Source organism: Phyllopteryx taeniolatus, chromosome 11, assembly GCF_024500385.1.
Source record: "Phyllopteryx taeniolatus isolate TA_2022b chromosome 11, UOR_Ptae_1.2, whole genome shotgun sequence".
Taxonomy (NCBI): Eukaryota; Metazoa; Chordata; class Actinopteri; order Syngnathiformes; family Syngnathidae; genus Phyllopteryx; species Phyllopteryx taeniolatus.
The window spans coordinates 19,850,065-19,871,479 of NC_084512.1; the positions used below are offsets into that span (position 1 = coordinate 19,850,065).

At 41.6% G+C, this 21,415-nt stretch overlaps 1 protein-coding gene and 1 long non-coding RNA gene across 2 annotated transcripts in view; one reads left to right on the forward strand and one right to left on the reverse strand.

Moving 5' to 3' along the window:
* LOC133485998 (uncharacterized) overlaps window positions 1–11,397 on the forward strand; it is a 31,281-nt gene extending 19,884 nt beyond the window's left edge. Inside the window, exons 2-3 of the long non-coding RNA XR_009790875.1 lie at window positions 4,559–4,630; window positions 11,274–11,397. This is a non-coding gene — a long non-coding RNA (uncharacterized LOC133485998). The remainder of the gene's footprint in view (window positions 1–4,558; window positions 4,631–11,273) is intronic.
* Window positions 9,874–19,588, reverse strand: si:ch73-52p7.1 (uncharacterized protein LOC100321084 homolog). Its single transcript, XM_061790518.1, has 2 exons — window positions 19,452–19,588; window positions 9,874–12,903 (listed from the first exon to the last, which is right to left on the reverse strand). The coding sequence occupies exon 2, from the start codon at window positions 12,844–12,846 to the stop codon at window positions 12,109–12,111; it is 738 nt and encodes a 245-aa protein (XP_061646502.1). The 5' UTR covers window positions 12,847–12,903; window positions 19,452–19,588; the 3' UTR covers window positions 9,874–12,108.
* Window positions 19,589–21,415: the final 1,827 nt, after the last annotated feature.

Here is a 21,415-nt window from a genome sequence, read left to right on the forward strand (position 1 = left end):
GAACTGTGAGGCAGATGTGCTTAAAGAATGCATATAAACTAAAAATAAATAAATACTAATTAAATGTAAAATCATAGAAGTAAAGAAAAGTCGCACCTTATTAAAAGAATATGCCCACATCATCCCTCATTTCATTCGTTGTCCAGATTGACATCACAATATTACAGACCTCACCCCCAGTAAGTGCATAACATTTTGTAACCCACTTTTTTCCATTTTTCTTGAAGTGTAATCAAAGATCAGTACATAAATATGCCAATATAATTCATATAAATAAATGTGGATTATGCCAATGAGGTCAGGTCAAAATGTAATGATTGTACTAGTGTTTATGCTGCATGTAATTTGATTTTGCATTTTTTGTTTGTACTATAGAAAAATAGGTTTTTATATAGGTTTGGGGCATTCTAGCGGCATATGCATATAACAATCAATCTGAGATGCATTATTTGTGATGAGAACATAACATTTTCGAACTAAACCGTAAGTGTAATACTTATAAGAAGTGTAAGAACTTTTCCCACTGATGCATCCTGTGTGAATTCAAGTTGAAAGAGAAAATATCAATAAGACTTTTTGTCTGTGTTTTTCAACAAGTAAACAAACCTTTCAAATTAACCGCCGGCCTTTTAATTAATGATGATCAAACCGTGGGGAGCTTGATAATCACACACCTCACAATCGTCCCTGACTATTGAAGTCCTAATTGATATTTGCAGCGCTTGGATGTTAATTAGGCGCCAAACAAGTAAACGGGAGTAGAAAGAACAGGCCTTCGCGGTTGGACAATACTTTGATGCCCAAGGAAAAGAAAAGAAAAAGTATGTTTAGCGTGGTGTGAAATTGAGTTTTATGTCCGACCACCAGATTTGATGCCTTGAAATGGACCCTTTAATAAACACCATCTACACACACAGTTGTAGGCACTCATGCGTTCACGAGCTCGCCTCACCTCCTCACCCGTCTTAAATCTGACATGTTAATCTCCTCTTGCCTCCTTCTCTCAGATACACAAACATGCTGTCCTTTCAGAGACTACACCCCCCCCCCCCCCCCCCCCCCCCCCCCCTCATTTTCTGCTCATGTGCACCCATTGCGAAGGGCCCAAGCGGACACAAAGTGACGCAGCGAGACCGGAGGATGGGAGGAGTGGGATTGTGCTCCAAATAAAGCCATAGTTAAAAGGAGAACCCTGTTGCAAATATCCTGCCTGGCTGGCTGTTTAAGAGTGCGTGTGTGTGCGTGCGTGCGTGCGTGTGTGTGCGTGCGTGCGTGTGTGTGTGTTTGTAAGAGAGCGAGAGAGAGTGAGAGATACTGTATGAGTGTTTGTGAGATTGAATGAGTGTATGAGAATTTAAGTGTGTGAGCGTCTGTGTCACTAACAATAGTATAGCATTATTTAACGGATAAATAATTACATACAAAAAGTCACTGATGGTGTAATGGTACACTCGCCTGACTTTGGTGCGGGCAGCGTGGGTTCAGTTCCTACTCAGTGACAGTGTGAATGAGAGTGCGAATGGTAGTCCGTGTCTATATGTGCCCTGCGACTGACTGGCGACCAGTCCAGGGTGTAGTCCGCCTTTCGCCCGAAGTCACCTGGGATGGGCTCCAGTGCCCCGTGACCCTAACCAGGATAAGCGGTGTTGAAAATGGATGGAGGGATAATTACATACAACTACCTCATTGACCTAGCTACAGACAAATACGTGCATGTTTCTTTTTAGACTATGCAGACGACTCCATAGCATTATCCATCAACAAAAATGTATTCAAAATTGATCTTTAAATCTGAGATTGGTCAGTCTGTTTTTTGGGGGCGTGACTTTGCGACAGGTGAATTCCCCAGCATGCCTCTCTGGACGAGCGAGAAGCGACTTCACAAAGTCACGGCGAGTTCGGCGGGAGCTAGCACTTTAATATTAATGCGTCTGGAATCTCGCGTCGGCCTTTTCGAGACACGCGTGGCGCACACGTCCGACAGTAAATAGACACCAGGCTCTGACGACATTTTTCAAGTTTGTTTGACACATTTAAAATGCTAATAACCCCTTTATTATGTGCTACATCAAATGCAAATGCTGCGTTTTACTGCCGCCGAGTTGGGTCCATGTCGGCATTTGCATATCTTATGTCCGTCTCCTTTGCATGCGCTGAGGAAGCTGGAGGGGGTGGGGGAGGATCGGCGGGCGTGCCGAGTCCTAATAAATAACATTAACAAGGCGCTTCCCGATAAACAAGTCCCAATAACGCGGCCCCATTAACGAATGCGAGGCAGCGGCCCATTTAAACGCGGGCGTTTGACACCGGCGGCATATGGTGTGCAAATCCGCACAGAATGGAGAACGATAACGCCCGCTGCGGCTATGCGCAAATGTCACGGCCGAGCATACGGATTGAAAAAACATGGCTTTAGTAGCAGACGCTTTATGATGTGGTGGAAATGCCGCAGAGGAATTTGTCTCTTTAGTACCAAGTGGCGTAGGCCTACGGCTGCAAGGGGGTGCGTATGAGAGGGTGGGAGAGAGGTGTTTGTGTGTGTGTGGGGGGGGGGGGGGGGGTGAACGTTTTTGAGTGAGTGCATGTGTCAATGTGAAAGAGAGTGAGTGTGTAAGTTAGAGAGAGCCCATAAGTTCGAGACACAGTGTGTGAGAGTGTCTGGGTGAGTGTGTGTGAGTGTGCACGTTTGTGGATAGCTGAGCCAGAGTGTGTGTGTGTGTGTGTGTGTGAGAGCGTGAGCATGTGTGAAAGTTTGAGTGAGTGTGTGCGTAAGCGTGAAAGAGTGTGAGAGAGAGCGGGTTTCAATAGGTGAGGGGGAGAGAGCGTTTGTGAGAGAGAGCATGTCCTGTATGCCCAAGAGGCTGTGAGAGTGTATGAGTGTGTATAAAAGTGTAAGGATGAGCGTAAGTGTGAGTGTGCATACAGTGTATGTGGAAAGTGAGAGAGTGTGCATGTATGAGTGAGTGTGAGTTAGGGTGTGAGAGCGTGTGTTAAAGTTTGCGAGTAAGAAATAGTATATTTGAGAGTGTGAATGTGAGAGAGTACGTTTGAGTGAGTGAGGAAGTCAGAGGAAGTGCGCTAATGTGAGAGACGGTGTGCGAGTGGCTGCGAGTGAGAGAGAGCACGTACGTGTGAGAGTGTGATTGAGTGTTAGGTGTGAGATTGTAATTGTGAGAGAGTGTGTATATTTGAGCGTGACGGTGTGAACGTGTGTGTGTGTGAGGTGAGAGTGTGTGACGTGAGTGTGAGTGTGCATATATGTGAGGCAGAGAGAATGTGTGAGCAGTGGTCCACAGTGTGTGTGTGTGCGTGCGCATGTGTGGTATATATAGGACAACAGTTAAGAAACTTAATGTTTAGCTGAAAGTCTTAATCAGCTCCCTTGCGGGACCATTAAAAGCCGGCGTAAACATTCCATAAAGCGTGTCATCATATTTCGCCCGTTACGGCGCCGCCGATGGCCGCAGAGGCAATACGTTAGGAATACGAGCTGCTGTGCGCTGACACTTCGAGGCGTCTGCCCTTTATCAGCCGTTATGCCTTCTCAGGTGACTCGTGCGCTCTTTAAATTGAAAGGCCGACTAATAGCGAGCTTGTAGCGCTAGCCTTTGCCCATTGGGATTGACTTAACTGTGTAAATAAATGTATATATTCTGGATAACTACTACGTAGTCTCATGGGTCAGGTTAGTAGTATAATTTCAGCTATACCAGGTCCCAGCCGATGCGGCTCATTTTTGAAGATTGGCACCAACGTAATATTTTGTAATATGTTTGCTCAAGAAAAATAGCACTCTACAGCAGCGGTTCGCAACTGTTGTGAGCTTGTCGCGGCCCACTTTTATAGAGGTTTAGAGCAATGACGAATGCTTCTGACAACTGATGGATAATGTATAAAAAGCTATTTCAAATGAGTTCCACCAAAACCATATTGGTCACCATGACGTCCGCTCTCCAGAGGCTGAGCTGCACTGTATTTGTTTACAGTGTAAACTAGTAGCTGAAGTGCGAGGAAGATATACTAAAAATTAAAATAAGACCACATACCATTTTTGTTTTTAATTAGCTGTCGGCAACACGCGCAAAATGGGTCCGCGACCCACCATTTGACAATCACTGCTCTACAGTATTTATTACTTTATAAAAACATACAATAATAATATAAATTACATAGAATGTAAAGAATTGAACAGTGTGTGTGTCACGAGTTCATGCTTCACTGCCCATTGACATTGTGCTCCTACTGGTCAGTGCAACTTGGCCACAGTAATAACACAAACCTACATAATACACGAAGATGATGATGGGAATGGAAAAGTAGCTTTTGTCGCCACAATGTTCATCAATTGCTTTTAAACGTCACTCTTTTCTCCTTCCAGCAATTATCGCCCCCTTTTAACACAAGTCCTCACGAGCCGGCTGGCACCGCCTCGAGTGCGCAAAGTGCACAAGATGCTAATGCTTTTGTCGTTCGCTACTTCCTCCCACCACTCCTTCCTTAATCTCTCCTCCCTCGCCCTCACCCTCTTCTCTCTTTCGCCGCTTAATCCGCTCCACAGCCGTGAAAACTCTCCATGAGGGACAGATGACCCGTTCTAATGGGACCAGTGCATCATGCACAATCTTCGAGGGTACGCACGCACACACACTCACACACAAACTAGTCATTAGTTTCATTTTTGATGATTTGAACAATACGCGGTAAACTTGGACTACATGATTTAAATGCTCCCATTTAAAACATTCAATAATGTTCCAAACATTGTTTCATGAAGCATGTAGTTAGCCTTGCTAGCTTAGCAACACCTAGGCCTCATTTTCGTAGCATGACATTAGCATTCTGGTTATGAGCATTTTATTTGTAGAGCGGCTTTTGTGCTCAAAGACACTTTATGAGTTACAATTTACAAAACGGGTAAGGCAGGAAAAAATAACACGCAGCACAGTGCCAATAGAATTATTTTACAGATAACACAAGTACATCAGTTACCTTGAAGCAGACAAACGTGTTCCTGTTGATTTTTGACAAATGCACTCGCTATGCGGACTGATTTCATTTATTTCAGTTAGTTTTGAGTTTGGCAAAAGAAAAAAAAAAAAAAACACAAAAAAACAGAAATCCTTTCAACTCTGTTTGGAATAAAATGATTCGCAAATGCACATTTTATTTTATTTTTTTTGGGTGATAATTCGCGTCGCGGGATAAGCGGTAGAAAATGGATGGATGGTGATAATTCTACAGTATATAATAATATGCAATACAGAGAGTGATTTGGACAGACTCACGCTCCAAAACAAACAGTGATACGTGTACGTATGGTTCGTCTCTGCTAGCGAGCGACAGGCAGACTTGGGCCACATAGCTGCAGTGGTCGTGCTTCAACAGATGGCCTGGTAGATCCCCGGCAGGGAAAGCGGGGGAGGTAGAAGCAGTCAAAAGAGGGGAGCCAGGGGCTGGGGTGGGGGGGTATTAACCGCCTCTTAGGGGGTTGACAGTGTGGGCGAGGGAGGGAGGAGACGTGACCACAAGCTATGGATTGTGCTGACGAGCTCTGTTTACATGCGAGATCACTTACACAAACACGAGGGAGGTGTACGACCCTGAAGCGTCTTTAAACTTTTCTGCCGTGCTCCGGCCACACGCAATGACCGGATCTCAGTTTTCTGTCAACTTAGCATTTTCTGTTCATCTAGTTTGTGTATGTATTTCAAATTTGGTAGCAAACAGACTGAGGAGGAGTTCATCTTTGAAGGACCTGTGAAACTGGTCAGAATGACCCTGAAATGACGCTGGCAGACTTCCTGTGTCGTTTGAGGCATGGATTCTTGGGGCTTTTTTGTGAGTCTTCTCGTAATAGAATTTTTTTTTATTGGATGACAGTGACTTACTCAATTGTGACCCCTTAACTTTTTTTTTTTTTTTTGGGAAAATTCACCCCCAAAGCCACTTTCACTTAGCAATGTGTTGTGCTATTTGATTGGCATGGCTATCATAAGAAGACCCATTTTGGTTTGAAGCCACCATTTACGGACATCCATTATTTGGCCATTTCCTTTAAAGACGAATTCATCCTAAAGATTTTGTAGGATTGCTGCCAAATTTGAACTGACTATAATAGACAGAAGGCCAACATCCATCCATCCATCCATTCTGTCAACCGCTTATCCTAATAATTTAAAAGTTAAACTTTAGGACATTGTGTGTGGGTGCAGCATGGCCACCAAGTTTGATGACCATTAAACACGAAACTCTGGGTCATGACTTAAAAAAATAAATCAAATCAGCCCCCAAACCTAGTTTTACTTAGCAACATGAAATTTACCAAATGTGAACAGAGTATAATAGACAGCTCGACAACACTGAATTACGGATAATGTGAATTTTGGTCAGTGCGTGTCAGTGGAACACAGCGGCAAAGTTTGATGACGTGCCATAAAACTGCACAGAGGACCCGAGATACACGAGTTGCAGCAGCAGTAGCTCCTTCTCCATCTGCACCCAAAAGACCCCGACAATGAGGCGAACATGTCACTGCCTGAGCCCAAACAGAGGGATGGAGAGCGGACAATGGGGGTGGGGGTGGGTGGTGAGGACCGGGGAGGGACACATTAACAAGCTATAATCTCAACTGCCTTATCCATAATGCATTGTGTGGGCCAATTTACATGGTGCTGTTCCCTCTGGGGGAAAGGAGATCATCCATCACGCTACTTTATTAGCTCCCTCACTCACTCATACACACACACACACAGACACACACACACACGCACACACACTGCGGCTTATTTATCTCTCCCTGTCCCTCTGTTTTGCCAGAGCCGATGCTTCAAACCGCTGCTGCCTCGATAAAAAATCTCGGAGTCCATTCGGGCAGACGGAAACTGGCAAGGTGGTGGGATAGTTTTTTTTTTCTCCTCCCAAAAAAAAAAAAAAAAAAAAAGAAAAATGATGACAACGTTGTTGTAAAATGTGCTGCACATCCGCAGCCAGTCTGAGTCGCCGCACACTCACAGTCTGGTGTTATTTTGCATTTTGTCATTACTTTCCATTGATTTATTCAACAGTTTCAACAATTTTTGTATTTTTCATTGTTTGCAACATTCGGTCTTTCGGTAAGACTTACAATATATTACAAGTATGAATTCATGTAAAACTACTCTGTTTTTCTAATTTGTCTAAATATTTTGTAATATGTAATTTAATGTATGCTAATATATTTAAAACATAAAATTTAGGGGGAAAAAATCTGCTGCTGATATTTGCATTTATATGCATGTTACTTTTTGTCATTAGTTCCAATTATTTTCATTTTTTTTGCAGATGATGTAATTACAATATAAAAATACATTACAGTAAATGTAATATTTTGATAAATGATCCTGTTGTATATAATTACTTGACATAAAAACTAAAATATTAGTATTTGTTAATTTGCATTATGGCATTCTATGTATCAGTATGAAATATTTAATAAAAGAATATTTCATATAATTTATTAGAAATTGATTTACAGTTAGAAGCTATATTTTCTAAAGGATTGCAATTTTTAGATTTAATAAACTATCATATATCAAATAGGCTGTGGGGTTAAAAAACAAAAATGTTAGTGTTAGTTACTTTCATGTAATTAATTTTCATGTATTCAACATTTGCATTTTTTGTTTTATATTTTTCAGTTGCATTTTATATTTTTCAGTTGCAATATTTATTTGAAGTAGTTTTGTAATTAAAAAACAAGATATTAATATTCGTTACTTTGCATTATGCCATTAATTTACACTGATTTCTAATAAATAATCAATTCTTCCAGTTATTCATTTAATAGCAACAGTGCTCCATATACTGCACATAAGAAAAACGATGGGATTAGTTTGATGTTAAAAAAAACACAAACTATTTCTACCTTTATAGTTTTTATAGCTTTTGTAGTATCATGTATACATCTTCTTCTTCTTCTTCTTCTTCTTTTCCTTTCGGCTTGTCCCGTTAGGGGTCGCCACAGCGCGTCATCCTTTTCCATGAGAGCCTATCTCCTGCATCCTCCTCTCGAACACCAACTGCCATCATGTCTTCCCTCACGACATCCATCAACCTTCTCTTTGGTCTTCCTCTAGCTCTCTTGCCTGGCAGCTCCATCCTCATCATCCTTCTACCAATATACTCACTCTCTCTCCTCTGGACGTGTCCAAACCATTGAAGTCTGCCCTCTCTAACTTTGTCTCCAAAACATCGAACCTGGGCTGTCCCTCTGATGAGCTCATTTCTAATTTTATCCAACCTGGTCACTCCGAGAGCGAACCTCAACATCCTCCAGCTCTGCTTCCTGTTTTCTCTTCAGTGCCACTGTCTCTAATCCGTACATCATTGCTGGCCTCACCACTGTTTTATAAACTTTGCCCTTCATCCTAGCAGAGACTCTTCTGTCACATAACACACCTGACACCTTCCTCCACCCGTTCCAACCTGCTTGGACCCGTTTCTTCACTTCCTGACCACTTCACTTCTAGCCTTACTGCCTTTCCACCTGGTCTCCTGGACACACACTATATCAACCTTTCTCCTAATCATCATGTCAACCAACTCCCGAGATTTTCCTGTCATAGTCCCAACATTCAAAGTCCCCACATTCAGTTCTAGGCTCTGTGTTTTCCTTTTCTCTTTCTGCCGAAGAACCCGCTTTCCACCTCTTCTTCTTCTTCTTTGACTTCGACTTCGACCCACAGTAGCTGAATTTCCAACAGCGCCCTGCAGGTTGACGGCGCCGGCGGCGGACGTTGTTAACCCGGGCCACGACCGATCCGGTATGGAATTCTTTGGATGAACGCTCATATTTGTTTGGCAAGGTTTTAAGCCGGATGCCCTTCCTGACGCAACCCTCTGCATTTATCCGGGCTTGGGACCGGCCTACAGTTTGCACTGACTTGTGCCCCCCATAGGGCTGCATTAGTATCATGTATACATCAAGTCTGTATATTTCTCCTTGTGTGTTTACACTGCACTAACATTTGTTTAGTCTTTAGAGCACACTTGTAGTATATTACAATGATGCCTTTTTATTTTCTTGTAAAATTCCTCCTCCTTGTTTGTGTGATTTTAATTTAAATGTAGACTATATTTCAGGGTGGCTTTAATTCGAAACATAGTGTATATTAAATCACCGCCTGACGACCGCGCCATAAAAAATGCTTATTTATTATTTGGAAGTCATTTAATTTGGCAGCGTTTACAGCGCAGAGGCAAGTCCAGTTAAATTTGATTGTGCCACACTTTTTGAATAATTGATACTCAGACAGCTGGAGCGGAGATTACAACTAAAAATCCCGCTCCTTCAGAAATGTTTAAATTTTTGATGGTTTATCCTGACGCAAGCTGTTGTAGTCGAGCGTAATGATGCTAATTTACTCGCCCGTCATTTGTTGGTGATTTGTTTTGTTTCCTAATGAGTTTTTCAGACACTTTGTGTAACGTCAATTAAAATCGGGCAAATTTGAGGCAAAAAGACGACAATTTCCTTTCTAGGGAAAAAAAATGATGAATGACAGCCGACATCATTTTTGGATGACGGAAGCAGTTTATGTGCAATGTGTGTTAGTCCCCCATGAATCCACACTTAAGTCCACCATGTGTCATGCAAATTAATTGTCCGGGCACATGCAAAATGAGCTCATGTTAGCATTTTTTTATCTCGTGTTGGCCAGCCTGATGTCAGGGGTTTTGTCCCCAAAAGCAGAAAGACAAGATACACACACATGCAAATGTTTTTATGCTAGTAATTTAACCAGCTAAAATGTCCTCGCAAATAAAAATGTCCATATGGCTAAAGGGTAAAGTGGTGTCAGGGCTTGAGCCCACATAGATATAAAGACAAGAAAGTGAACACACATACAGTACAGTTTAATAGGGAACGCTAACATGCTAGTATTTTAACCATCCAAAATGTCCTTTATGGAACTTTCTAAAATAAAATACAATAAAAAAGACAAATTAAAAAGCCCCCACCCACATGTTAGCTTTTTTCTTGACAAAAGTTTGCCCAGTAAAGGTGGATTGGCAAAGGTTTTACCCACAAATACAGAAAGACAGGAAAACATACACACATACAAATATGGAAAATTAGCTAATGTTAGCTTTTTTTCTTTTTGACGACTTAAAAATGTCCCCACAAAGAAATTTGAATCTAAACTTCTCGACAGTAAAGGTGGGTTGTTCTGGGTTGTGCCCACATCCATAGAAAGACAAAAACCCAGGATGTTGAATGTGGAATCTAAGCTCATGCTAGCATTTTTACGCTAGCATTTTAACCAGCCAAAATGTCCCTACAGAGACAAATGTAGCCCACGTTAAAGGTGGGATAGACACACATACACACAAGTGACAGAGGTTGTCAGTGAATAAAAATCATTGCAATTGCAATGGCTTGGTCTCTGTGCAGCGTTTAGGATCACAAATAAGTAATAATTTGCTAATGGTAACATTATGTTGAGTCGGTTTAGGGGCAATTAAAGTGAGTGATATTTACATATGCCTAATGAATCACCGGCCGCGGCAGTTTGAGGCCCTCGTGAATATTCATGCAGGCATTTCTCTCTCCTCGCCCCCCCCTCCTCCTCGCCCGCCGCCGTTTATAAACTGAATTATGGCTGATTTGCCCTTTTCAAAAGACCAACATGGCCGCGTCGCCCGCAAGGAGGCCGCCGAACAATAACGTCTGATGATAAACCCGTTTTAGTGGCCGCGAGACGGGCAAATCTGTGCCGATTTACATCTGCGGCCGTAATGAGCGTTAATAAAGTCAACTTGCAATTGTGTTGCATATGAACGCTTACGCAAATGTGGCTTGGTTGAACCTGTCAGGTGCAAGATCAACAGGCGGCATCAGCGAGCACGTTTAGCACGTTTGTCATGCTAATAATGTGCGCGTCTCGGGCAGCAGGTGCGTGCAATTCCACGTCGCGCGTCACAGTTTATCCCAGCTGATTTGGATTGAGGAGTGGGGCACCTACACCCTAGACTGGTTGCTAGTAGATGCCAGGGCACATAGACAAACGGACCATTCACAGTCACATTCACACCCGGACAATTTACTCCTCGATGAACCTAACCTGCGTATTTAGCTAATGTGGGAGAAAGCCCAAGAACCTGGAGAAAACCCACATATGAACGGTGCGCAAGCTCCCCGCACAGCAAGGGCCGAGATTCAAACCCTCAACCTCAGCACTGTGCAACACACGCGCTTAACCACGAGGTTGACCGTGCTGACCTTGTGTGTTCAGGCCTGCTTGAAGCTCACGCGGCTCTGCTGCCACCTGGTGGTGCTTTGAGGTTTCTGACACGTTGCATCAAGCAACAGTCGAACTCGGAGGAGGGAAGGAAGTCATTCGTAAAATTTTAAAGGTAAATATTTATGTAAAATACATTATTTAATCAATAATATTAGTCCTATTTTTTAAAATTAATTTCATCTTAAGTAACCAATTTACAGTATTTAACCAACATTAATAAAATATTATAATTGTATTTTATTTTTTAATTGTGTAATTTATTTTTCTGTTTTAAAATGAATCAATTATGTATTATTTGTTTTATGGAATAAATTAGAATTATTGAGTAAATAAAGAAACAAATTAATACATACATACAGTATCTAAATAAACTATGCCAAAAATAACTAAAGTGAATAAATAAATAGTCATTGGTCTGAAGATGGCTTCAGGTTTAAGTAGAAGGAACATGTACATAACTGACTTTTTCTCTTTTGCTAGCAATAACCCCTGGTGTTATATTTATATATTTCAAAATCAATAGGGTTCTTGCTCAGTACTTGAAAGAATATCCTTGGTCTTTCAAGAGTGCTTGAAAATTGTGAACTTGTACCTATTTGTGATATCTGACTTTCTGCTAGCTGACAGCACCGGGGCCTATACTTATTCCAAAATTATTTATGATTAATTATTGCTCATCTGCAACACCTGTGGTTAGAGATCCTTGAAAATCAACAGGATTCTTGCTTGGACAATGCACAATGAGTAGGATTCTTAGGTGTTGCTTCATGAGTGTTTATTATGTCTGTATGTTACAGTTATGATGTGGTGGTTGCATTGTGTGAGTTCAGTCCTCGTGCTGCTCCCTCCTGTACACGAAGCTGACGTAGATGACGGAAGTTACCGGCAGTTTGGGCAGCCGCAGGTCGGGGAATGGCAGCGTGCCATCGTTGTCGATGTGCGTCTGCACCGTGTACACCTTGACGCCCGCCGCGCCACCCCGCAGCACCGAACCGTGGATAACGCCAAGCCGGGCCTGCTCGTGGAACGCCGCCCCCAACTCACGGCCCAGGAAGATGTCCTGCACTTGGGACGCGGCCCGCCACTTCCACCTGTCGACGTCAAAATGGAGGTCGTTGTCGCTCTCGGAGTCCATCTTGGTTTGGGTCATTTGCGGGAAGTCGATAATGCTCAGTTGCTCCAGGTGCTGCACTGTGAAGTGTCCCTCCAGAGAGGGCGTGGGTCCGCCGCTGCAGTCCATCAGGGTGAGGTGGTGCACCTCTGAGTTGTTGAGCAGGCGGGCGGTGTTCCAGGGCGACGTGTACCACACGGTCAGGCGCCGCATGCGGAACACAGGCGAGGAGTAGGGCGTCGCCAAAGGGGGCTGCAGAGTTGACAGCGGGATGCTCCTGCAGCGGCAGGCTGCCAGCGACGCCGCACTGCACGCGTGCGGCTCCTGGCTGCACGAGTAGTAGAAGAAACTGTCGTGCGTCACGTACGCCAGGCACATTTCGGAGCGCTGGGGCGCCACCAACACCCACAGCAGGAAGCACAGGAGAGGCGCCGGAGGGCCCGGGGAGGCCATCTCTAACGGGGGCGGGGCTCGGTGACCATCTTGACTGCTATTGGTGTGGACTGATTCCTGAAACAAGATGAGGGAACAATTGGTCCGCTGACTCAACTGTCAACCGTCAGTCAAGTACCAATAGTATGACCTGGAAAAATGAACGCTATTTTGAGCCGCAAAAATATAGCCTAGTGGTTGTCACAAGGACTTTTCATGCTATGCCAGCGCAAAGCCCTTTGTCCACACGCTAGCTGTCAGGTCTGAATTTGGCCCGCCCCGCCCACTCTTGCCTTCTCGCATTGACGTGCGAGCACTCACAGGGGCTCTAAAGCAGCCACGCCAGCTGAATAGCCCAAGGGAAGACGCATTTCTGTGGTGTAGGCATAGCTATCTAGCTAACATCACATCAACTGCTGAAGCGGAAACTCTTAAGTACAAAAAAAACAAATTCAATGTGAAGCTGCTCTCAAATGAGGGTTCCTGTCTTAATATGTAACTTAACCTGTTCGGATGTTTTTGACTGAAATAGCTTTTGATTTCAGTAAATGAGACCTAATGCTACAAATTCAAAATGACTATTTTCAGTTGTTTCAAATTTATAAAATTATAGTATTGTAACGCTGTTGTACATAATAATAATAATTATTATTGTATTTATATTTTTGGTTTAAAAACATACTGTGAACAGATTGCTCTTCCATTTTAGTTGTAACAGTTCCTTTTCAGAGGCAACGCCTATTTAAAATATATAATGCAATTGAGATATCACGCATTATTGAGGACTGGATGTGTCTTTTGATTAGCCATTGTGGACGTGGGCTGTGATGACAGATCGAAAATACATTTTATGCATCTGTTTTCCCATTCATCATATTGTGACCACTGGGGTTATCTGGTAAAATGTTCTACTCATATGTGTGTGGAACGTTGGAAAAAAAAAAAAAAAAAAAAAGGTTAGCCAAAGTGCAGCGACTTCACCCAATTACCAGCCTGTCGCTAAGACGCTTGCTCACACTTTCTGTATGTATTCTTATGTGTTACAACTTCATAAATTTTAAAGACAATGTAAGGCCCACTCCTGTGTATATGGCCCACTCCTCTCTCATTCCCTCACATCTACAAAAGTACTGGCAGCATCTTTTGTTGAAAGGAAAATATCCTTCCACGTCTCAAACTAATGACAGCAGATGCCACGAGAAGTAAAAAAAAAAAAAAAAAAAAAGTGTATGACTGAGCTTTGAATTGTGTTCGTGCTGACAAGAACAGCTGCAAGTGCGCGTTGAACATGAAAAGACTAGATTAGTGTGGACGCGGTGGAACTCCGGAAATGATGAAATACTGTAAAGTAAGGATGGATCACTTGGAGCACCATAGCATCTGTTTTCATTGGGATTTTTGTTTGGTTTTGTGCCGTTTGCACGTTGAAAACATGGACCACTGCCGAAAAGCCTTGGGTCGCCTTTAAAACAACCCAAAAGCATTTAGTGTGGGTTTATCCCAGCTTATCGAGAATTTTTGGGGTTCAATACAATTACAGTGGGCATCAACTATCCATAGATTTTGGCTATTGGCAGTCCAGCCCCTAGCTTCTGAGAATTCATGGAGATTGTCACAACCAAGCACAGTAGGCTGCTGCAATATTCATCATTTTACACAGAGGATAAAGAAAATAGGCCTGTGAGTATTGTGATATTGTCTGTCTGTTCAAATATCCGTTGCTTTAAACACCGACAACGGTGCTATTCGTTAGCCTGTTTATGGCATTCACCGCAACCATAAAGCCCTCATATCTCAAAATTTTGCTCGCAAGTCAAAGCAAAAAAAAAATAAAAATAATCAACCCGATTGTATTTAGAAAAACTAAGTTGGGTCACTCGTACCTCAAGGCACTCAAGTATATAATTGAAGAAATGTTAAATGCGAAATGCTTTTATTGCCCAGCACACACACACACACACACTTCGCTTCCACCAGTAGAAGCTGCTCGCCCTAGCTCCGCCACCGGTTGTCATGGTAATGAAATCCATAATCGCCATTGGCCTAGCAGTGTACGGGGCGGTGTTAACCCTCAATCACATTTTGCTGCAAAAATGGGGCAAACTGCCCAAAGATACGTGTGCCCAGCTTGTGGCATCATATTAAAAAATACTTAGAAAGGCTGGCATTGGGGCATCAACAAAGAGAAAAATATTGCAAACATTTAAAAGAAAACTTAATTCATATTGCCATCGCATTTTATGTAAAAAAAAAAAAAAAAAAAGAATTTAAATAAACAGCAGCAGGCATACAATTAATTCCAGTTTAATGGTGGCAGGTTACTGTCATTACTTGTAATTTGGGTTTCCCACTTTTTCGTTATTTTTGAACACTTTTTGTTATCTTCTGATTGCATTCTAATATGGAGGTTGTGATGAAGTGCTATTTAAATGGGAACACATGCGCCGGTTTGTTGATGAGTAAATGTTTCCAGCTGTAAACAAATCAAATGAATGACTTGCCATGACTTAAGTCAGGCTGCTTTGAAGAAAGGGAAAGAAAAAAACCCAACAACAACTCAATATCCTCGCGATGTGATCATCCCGGTTGGGACCGTTCCTAATGCTTTGACTGCCTTTCTGACGATCTTTTCCAGTAATTTGGGTTTCGTGCATTGGATGCTTAGCACATGAGCGCATCTCTCAGTCATTAAAAGGCTTCGTTGCCAAAAAGTGACACATCTGGACTTAATCGGGTCCTTCACCACTAACTGTACTCCATCTCGGTTTCTAGAACACAGCAGACCTAAACCCCTTCTGGGGAGCAACATGGACACCTGTTGACCTCATCAACTCTAACAATTAATAAAAAGATTATAATAAATAGGTAATTGACTATACAGACACTGGGATTTTCTTATTTCTCAGCTTGACACCAAAAACGGTGGAAAGGCTCTTTGCAATAGAATTTCGTAGGCTTACATACACAAATCTTGCCCTGTTATTAGTGGGAAAATGTACACATTTATTCGGTTTGCTTCTTTTTATGAAATATTTCATTTGTATTACAGCATGTTGGCCAATTTTGGTAGCGTGTGTTTTCGAAAAACACTAAACACACGTTTTTCATATGCTTGTATGGGGCATTGTATGAAGAATCTCCATTTTGAAATATTTAATATTTATATTTTAGATATCTTTTAGTATATAAATATTTTCAAAGTAAAATACAGAGTTCACATATTACACACATAGTCGAGTTTTAGGATATTGTAAGAAAACTACGTCCTTCAAAAAAATAGTAGAAAACCGACGATTTCATTCACTAGGGGGAAATCTTAATATGTTTATGTAGAAAATATATCCTAGCATAGATTAGTTGTATGATTTTGCATGACATTTCATGCATTAAACAGCAATATACTACTGTAGATATACATACAGTATATAAACATTTTTGTGCGGGGAAAATGCAGAATTTTGAAAGCTGTAAGCTTGTGTTTTGTCATCCTCCCCACCTTGGCATAGGTTAGTTGTACGATTTTACAAGATAATAAAACATTATTTTTTTTAACAAATGTTTTTTTTGGTGGAAAAATACAGGGGGCGGGGTTCTGGTATTGTACAATGTGTGATATTGTGCAAGAAATGCACCCTTATTGGCAGAACACTAATTTGATTTTGTAATTTTTATTATAATATTTTTAGATGCTACATAAAAATATCCACTGGAATATGTAGGTTGGTTATATGACGTTGCATGACAAATTATGCAGTATACTTAACAATACTTATTCTTTTTTTTTTAAAACTAATATGATGTTTTATGTAATAGTTCCACAGTATCTGTGGATAATATAGCAAATACTATTTTGTTTACTTGGGAAATGTTTTATTTTTCATTTAAAAATACAAAAGTATTACCTGGCTTGTATTATTATTTATATTGTATTTTTTGTTGACTAGAAACAATAGAAAAAGCTTATTTCTTTATGAAGAAAAAGAATAGTTGTTTTAAAGTGCAAAATATATTAGCTAACGTACATTTTTAGGTATCATCATTTCTTTTTATTGAGTGTACACTGTAGTAGCAAGTACTCTTACACTTGTCACCCCGCATTGAACTACACATTACAAATAATTACAGCTGGCTATAGACTTCTTTCTGGGGGGAACTCCAGTTCAGAGTCGTTTTAAAAAGTCTTAAATTTCCTGGTTTGGCTGCTTTGCCGCATCCATTCTGGCAAAAGCACACAGGCACACTTGACCACTGCATTCCTGCTCTGGCCTTGGATGAACTCAAACCAGAACACAGTGTCTTTTAGAAAAAGTTTTGGTTTTTTTTTTCCTTCCACATCCTCTGTAGACTTCACATTCTTGTCGTCTACAATGTTTTTCCCTTGGTGTTTGAAGCGCTTATTTGGAACTACACAAATATTATGATTGGAGTTGTTTACGTTGCCTTTTACAATCTCACAATGAACGAAATCACAGCCTGCAAGATGTTGCCGTCTCGTCAGCATATCTAAATACAGTTCACTCGGTTGTAAACAAAACACAACAGTGCAGCGGTGTCGTTTTGTTTTCATCAAATTGCACTGCCCTGCCAAAATATTGGAACAATGAGACTGATTCCTTTATTTCTGCAGGTGGGTTTGACATGAAAACATGAATATGACGAGCATGATTATAACATTCCAAATGGCTGTACAGTATTGTTTTTGACAAATGTTAGTTCAATGGTTCTGATTTTCCATCTTCTCTCAGCTTCTCAATTGCTTGTCTTTCACCCAGCTCTCTGGTTTGCATGTTGATTACACCTCTAACTAATATAAATGTAGCCCAAATCTGAATCTGAAGCTACAGTCATAGGCGGTGGAGACTGTCACAACCTTTCAGTAATCTGCAGTAATATTAGTGGTTTATCGCAGAGGATAAAGAAAATAAGCATGTGAGTGTAGTTATGTTGTCTGTCTATATGTTTTGTTCCACCGTTTGTCTTCAAATATCTGTCGCTTAAAGGGTTATTACACTGCAACACCTATACTATTTGTTAGCCTGTCTGTGGTGTTTGGCATTGTTTTTCGGCAGACTTTCCTAAGGCAAAGCTATGTGGGTGTTAAAATACACAAAGTGTAGTTCTCTTTGTTTTATGTCTCGTTTGACAGTAAACTCCAACTGCTAATATCGGCTGAACGATGTCTTGCATCTCAAGGGCAGCACTGTACTTTCTGATCACATGAAAAAACGGGTGCATTCAGGGCCACCCCCTCAAAATGGCTAATTTCAACGAGACAAAAAATAAGGCATGTAAAGTTTGCTGCGATTCTGGACCCTTGGATTATTTTGATGAAAGCATGTCGCAGACTGTTTTAAATGATGGGACATGCATGTCTCCTCTGAAAACAGAACACTTTTGTCCATATGGTGTTGTTGAAACAGTAAACTGTAGCAAACACATACAATTAACTTGAATGTAATAGTTGCTGCTATTGCTCCATTGACTGACGTTTTTCGCCCATAGACGGCTCTCTGCTTTTCATGTTGGTTGCATATCTAGCAAAATCCCAAATCTGAAACTGAGCGGAGAATAATCAATGTACAGTACTAAGACACACCTATCAGTCACGTGTTCCCATACTTTTGCTCACATGCAAAATGTGTTGAAATAAAAAGTGTGCTACAAACACACAGATAATCATGCCGAATGGGAGCATTTTCTCAAAGACGGCAAAGGACCGGTTATCGGATGTCTCTAAAGATTATCCTGAGGTTTTGGGATGTGTTAAAACGGATTTATTTATCTCCTCAATGTGCTCGGAAAATGGTCAGGGCCGACAATCGTAAATGGTTCAACAATCACCACCCCAAATCATTTTGTGTGTGGTGAAACAGTAACACTTGAGTTGGGCCAAGCCACTGACTCCGTGATTATGACGTGAAGCGACCTGAAACTTGCAATGCAACAACTATCGTAACTTTTTTGTCAAACCCAAATATTTTCAGTCTGTAGCAGGAATGAAACAATTAGCTCACTGTTTCAAAACGTTTGGAGGGGAGTGTACGATTGCGCCGGCATACTAATACAATAATGACTATACATGATGAGCATTTATGGGTTGGATGTTCCTCTGAGATTTATAGAATTGCATGGCGAGGCCACATCAGGTTGTCCGTCCCTACTGTGGAGGATCACATCACACTTCCACAGGCATGAGCTCATGCACGCAGATTACGACTCTTCATATTTGAGGAGATTCAACATCAACGCAGCCTCCGTTTATGTCAACAAGAAACCCACGAGTGGAACATTTTTATGCTTTTTTTTTTTTTTTTTTTGGGCCACAAGACCGTAAAAGTCCCACCGCTTGTAACTGGATGTTGACTGTGCGTAGTCCACGCAGTTCTAGAATCACTTTAACGGTTCAGAGAGGCTTTTATGTTAAGGCTGTATACACTGGAATTAAAGAGCCGCATGTGAAGCCAGCATCCACGGCAGCTGAAGCGTTTCAATGTGACGCCTCTATCAGCATAAGAGAATTACATAACACTCTTAGAGGAATGCAGTGACAAGCATCCATACAGTTAAAGTGACATATTGCACTTCATCAGTCCTATGTAGTAGCAGTATGGTAGAGTGTAACTTACCTCTGAAGAGCTGCTGTGTGACTGCGTCTGGGTGCGAGGCAGCACGGGAAGAAAACAACACACGTTGGCCTGACGTCAGGATGTGGGAAGTATCCCGCAGAGGAAGCTGGAGTATGCACTGCGCTCACCAATTTATTAGGCACACCCCTGCCTTACATTTTGGTCTTTTTGTCTTGTGCAAAACCTCTTTTTGCAAGGATTTATTTCTTTTATACTGGCAAGGGTGTGTGTACAGGACACCATTTGTTAATCTTACCAGTCTTTATATACCAAAGAAAAACTTCAACACCACACTTTTGTTTTTGCTCTTGTTTTTCTTCAGCTGAACTCAAAGATCTAGGATATTTTCTATGAACAGAACTTTTCTGAACTTATTTCTATTTCAATTGACATGAAAATTCCACCAGATGTTGGGAACAACCCAAGTAATCCATACATACAAAGAAAGAACAAAAAATAAGCTCAGAAATGAAGTTGTGTGTAATAATGTGAAATGACACTGTTATTTATTTAATATTTTGTACAAAAGCCTTCAAGACGCCTGCTGTATGGAGAAACTAGTCGCATGCATTGCTCTGATGTAATTTTGGCAGCAGATTTTTGTCAAGAATGTCTCGGTACATTTTCCCATTCATCCTTCCTTCAATAATGTGAGGTTTACCAGTACCATCTTCTGAAAAGCGGCCCCACACCATCTTGTTCCCATGTCCGAACTTCACTGTTTGTGTGGTGTTGCTAATTCCAGGTCTTTTTTAAGATCTCCACAGGTGGTCCGTGGCTCTTGGATAACTGTTCTGATGATTCTTTGTACTCCTCTGTCAGAAATCTTGGGAGGAGCACCTGATCGAGGCAAATTTATGGTGGTATGATTGGCTTTCCACTTACGATTTATGGCCCCAACTGTGCTCACTAGAACCTTCAGAAGTGTAGATATGCTCCTGTAACCAATGCCATGGTTATGTTTTGCAACAATTAGTTTGCGATGGTCTTGACACAGCTCTCTGCTCTAACCCATCATAAGATGAGACCTTTTTGAATACCATCAATTAGGACTGAACCAGCTGATATTCATTTGTACTGACAAGGGGCTGGATTTCTGTTTGATTGTTGATAGATTTTAGGTGTTTTCCTGGCTTTCCATGCCTTTTTGCACCTCCCTTTCTTCACGTGTTCAATACTTTTTCCCTGTGTTATTTCACATTTTTACACAACTTATTTTCTTATCTTATTTGTTCTACTTTCTTTGCATGTATGAATTACTTGGGTTATTCCCAACATCTAGTGAAATTTTCAGGTCAGTAGCACCTTTGGAATATATAGTTTTTCTCAAATGGCATCTGCATAACAAACCAATGGCAATTTGAGAATACGACACTACTGCCCAACAACTTATTGGTCCATTCGTGAGGCCTTTTGCTGACATCAAAAGAAAATTAGGAAAGCTGATGAGACAAAGGAAGATGAGACGCAAAAGAAAATAATGAAAAGCCTTTTTTTGTGATTGGGACAAGCAACTTCGTCACAAACACCTCCTACTGCAAATTTGAAAAAGGACAGTTTCACAACCCACACCCACCCAGCTGCATCACCGACCACCATCACACCTCTGACTTCTGCATTGACCATCCATGAACGGGATGTGGGACGCATCTTCAAACTACAAAAGATCAACAAACCGGCAGGCCCGGATCTTGTGTCCCAATCCCGCCTCAAAGTCTGCGCGGACCAGCTCGCTTCAGTCTTCACAGAGATCTTCACTCGAGCTCTGGAACTGCGTGAAGTACCATCTTGTTTCAAACGCTGCACCATCATCCCAGTCCCCAGGAAAGCTGCAATCTCGGGTCTGAATGACTACAGGCCTGTCGCCCTGACATCTATGGTCCTGAAGTCCTTTGAACGCCTCGTGCTGGACCACCTCAAGAGCGTCACAGGACCCCTGCTGGAGCCACTTGTAGTTTGCCTAC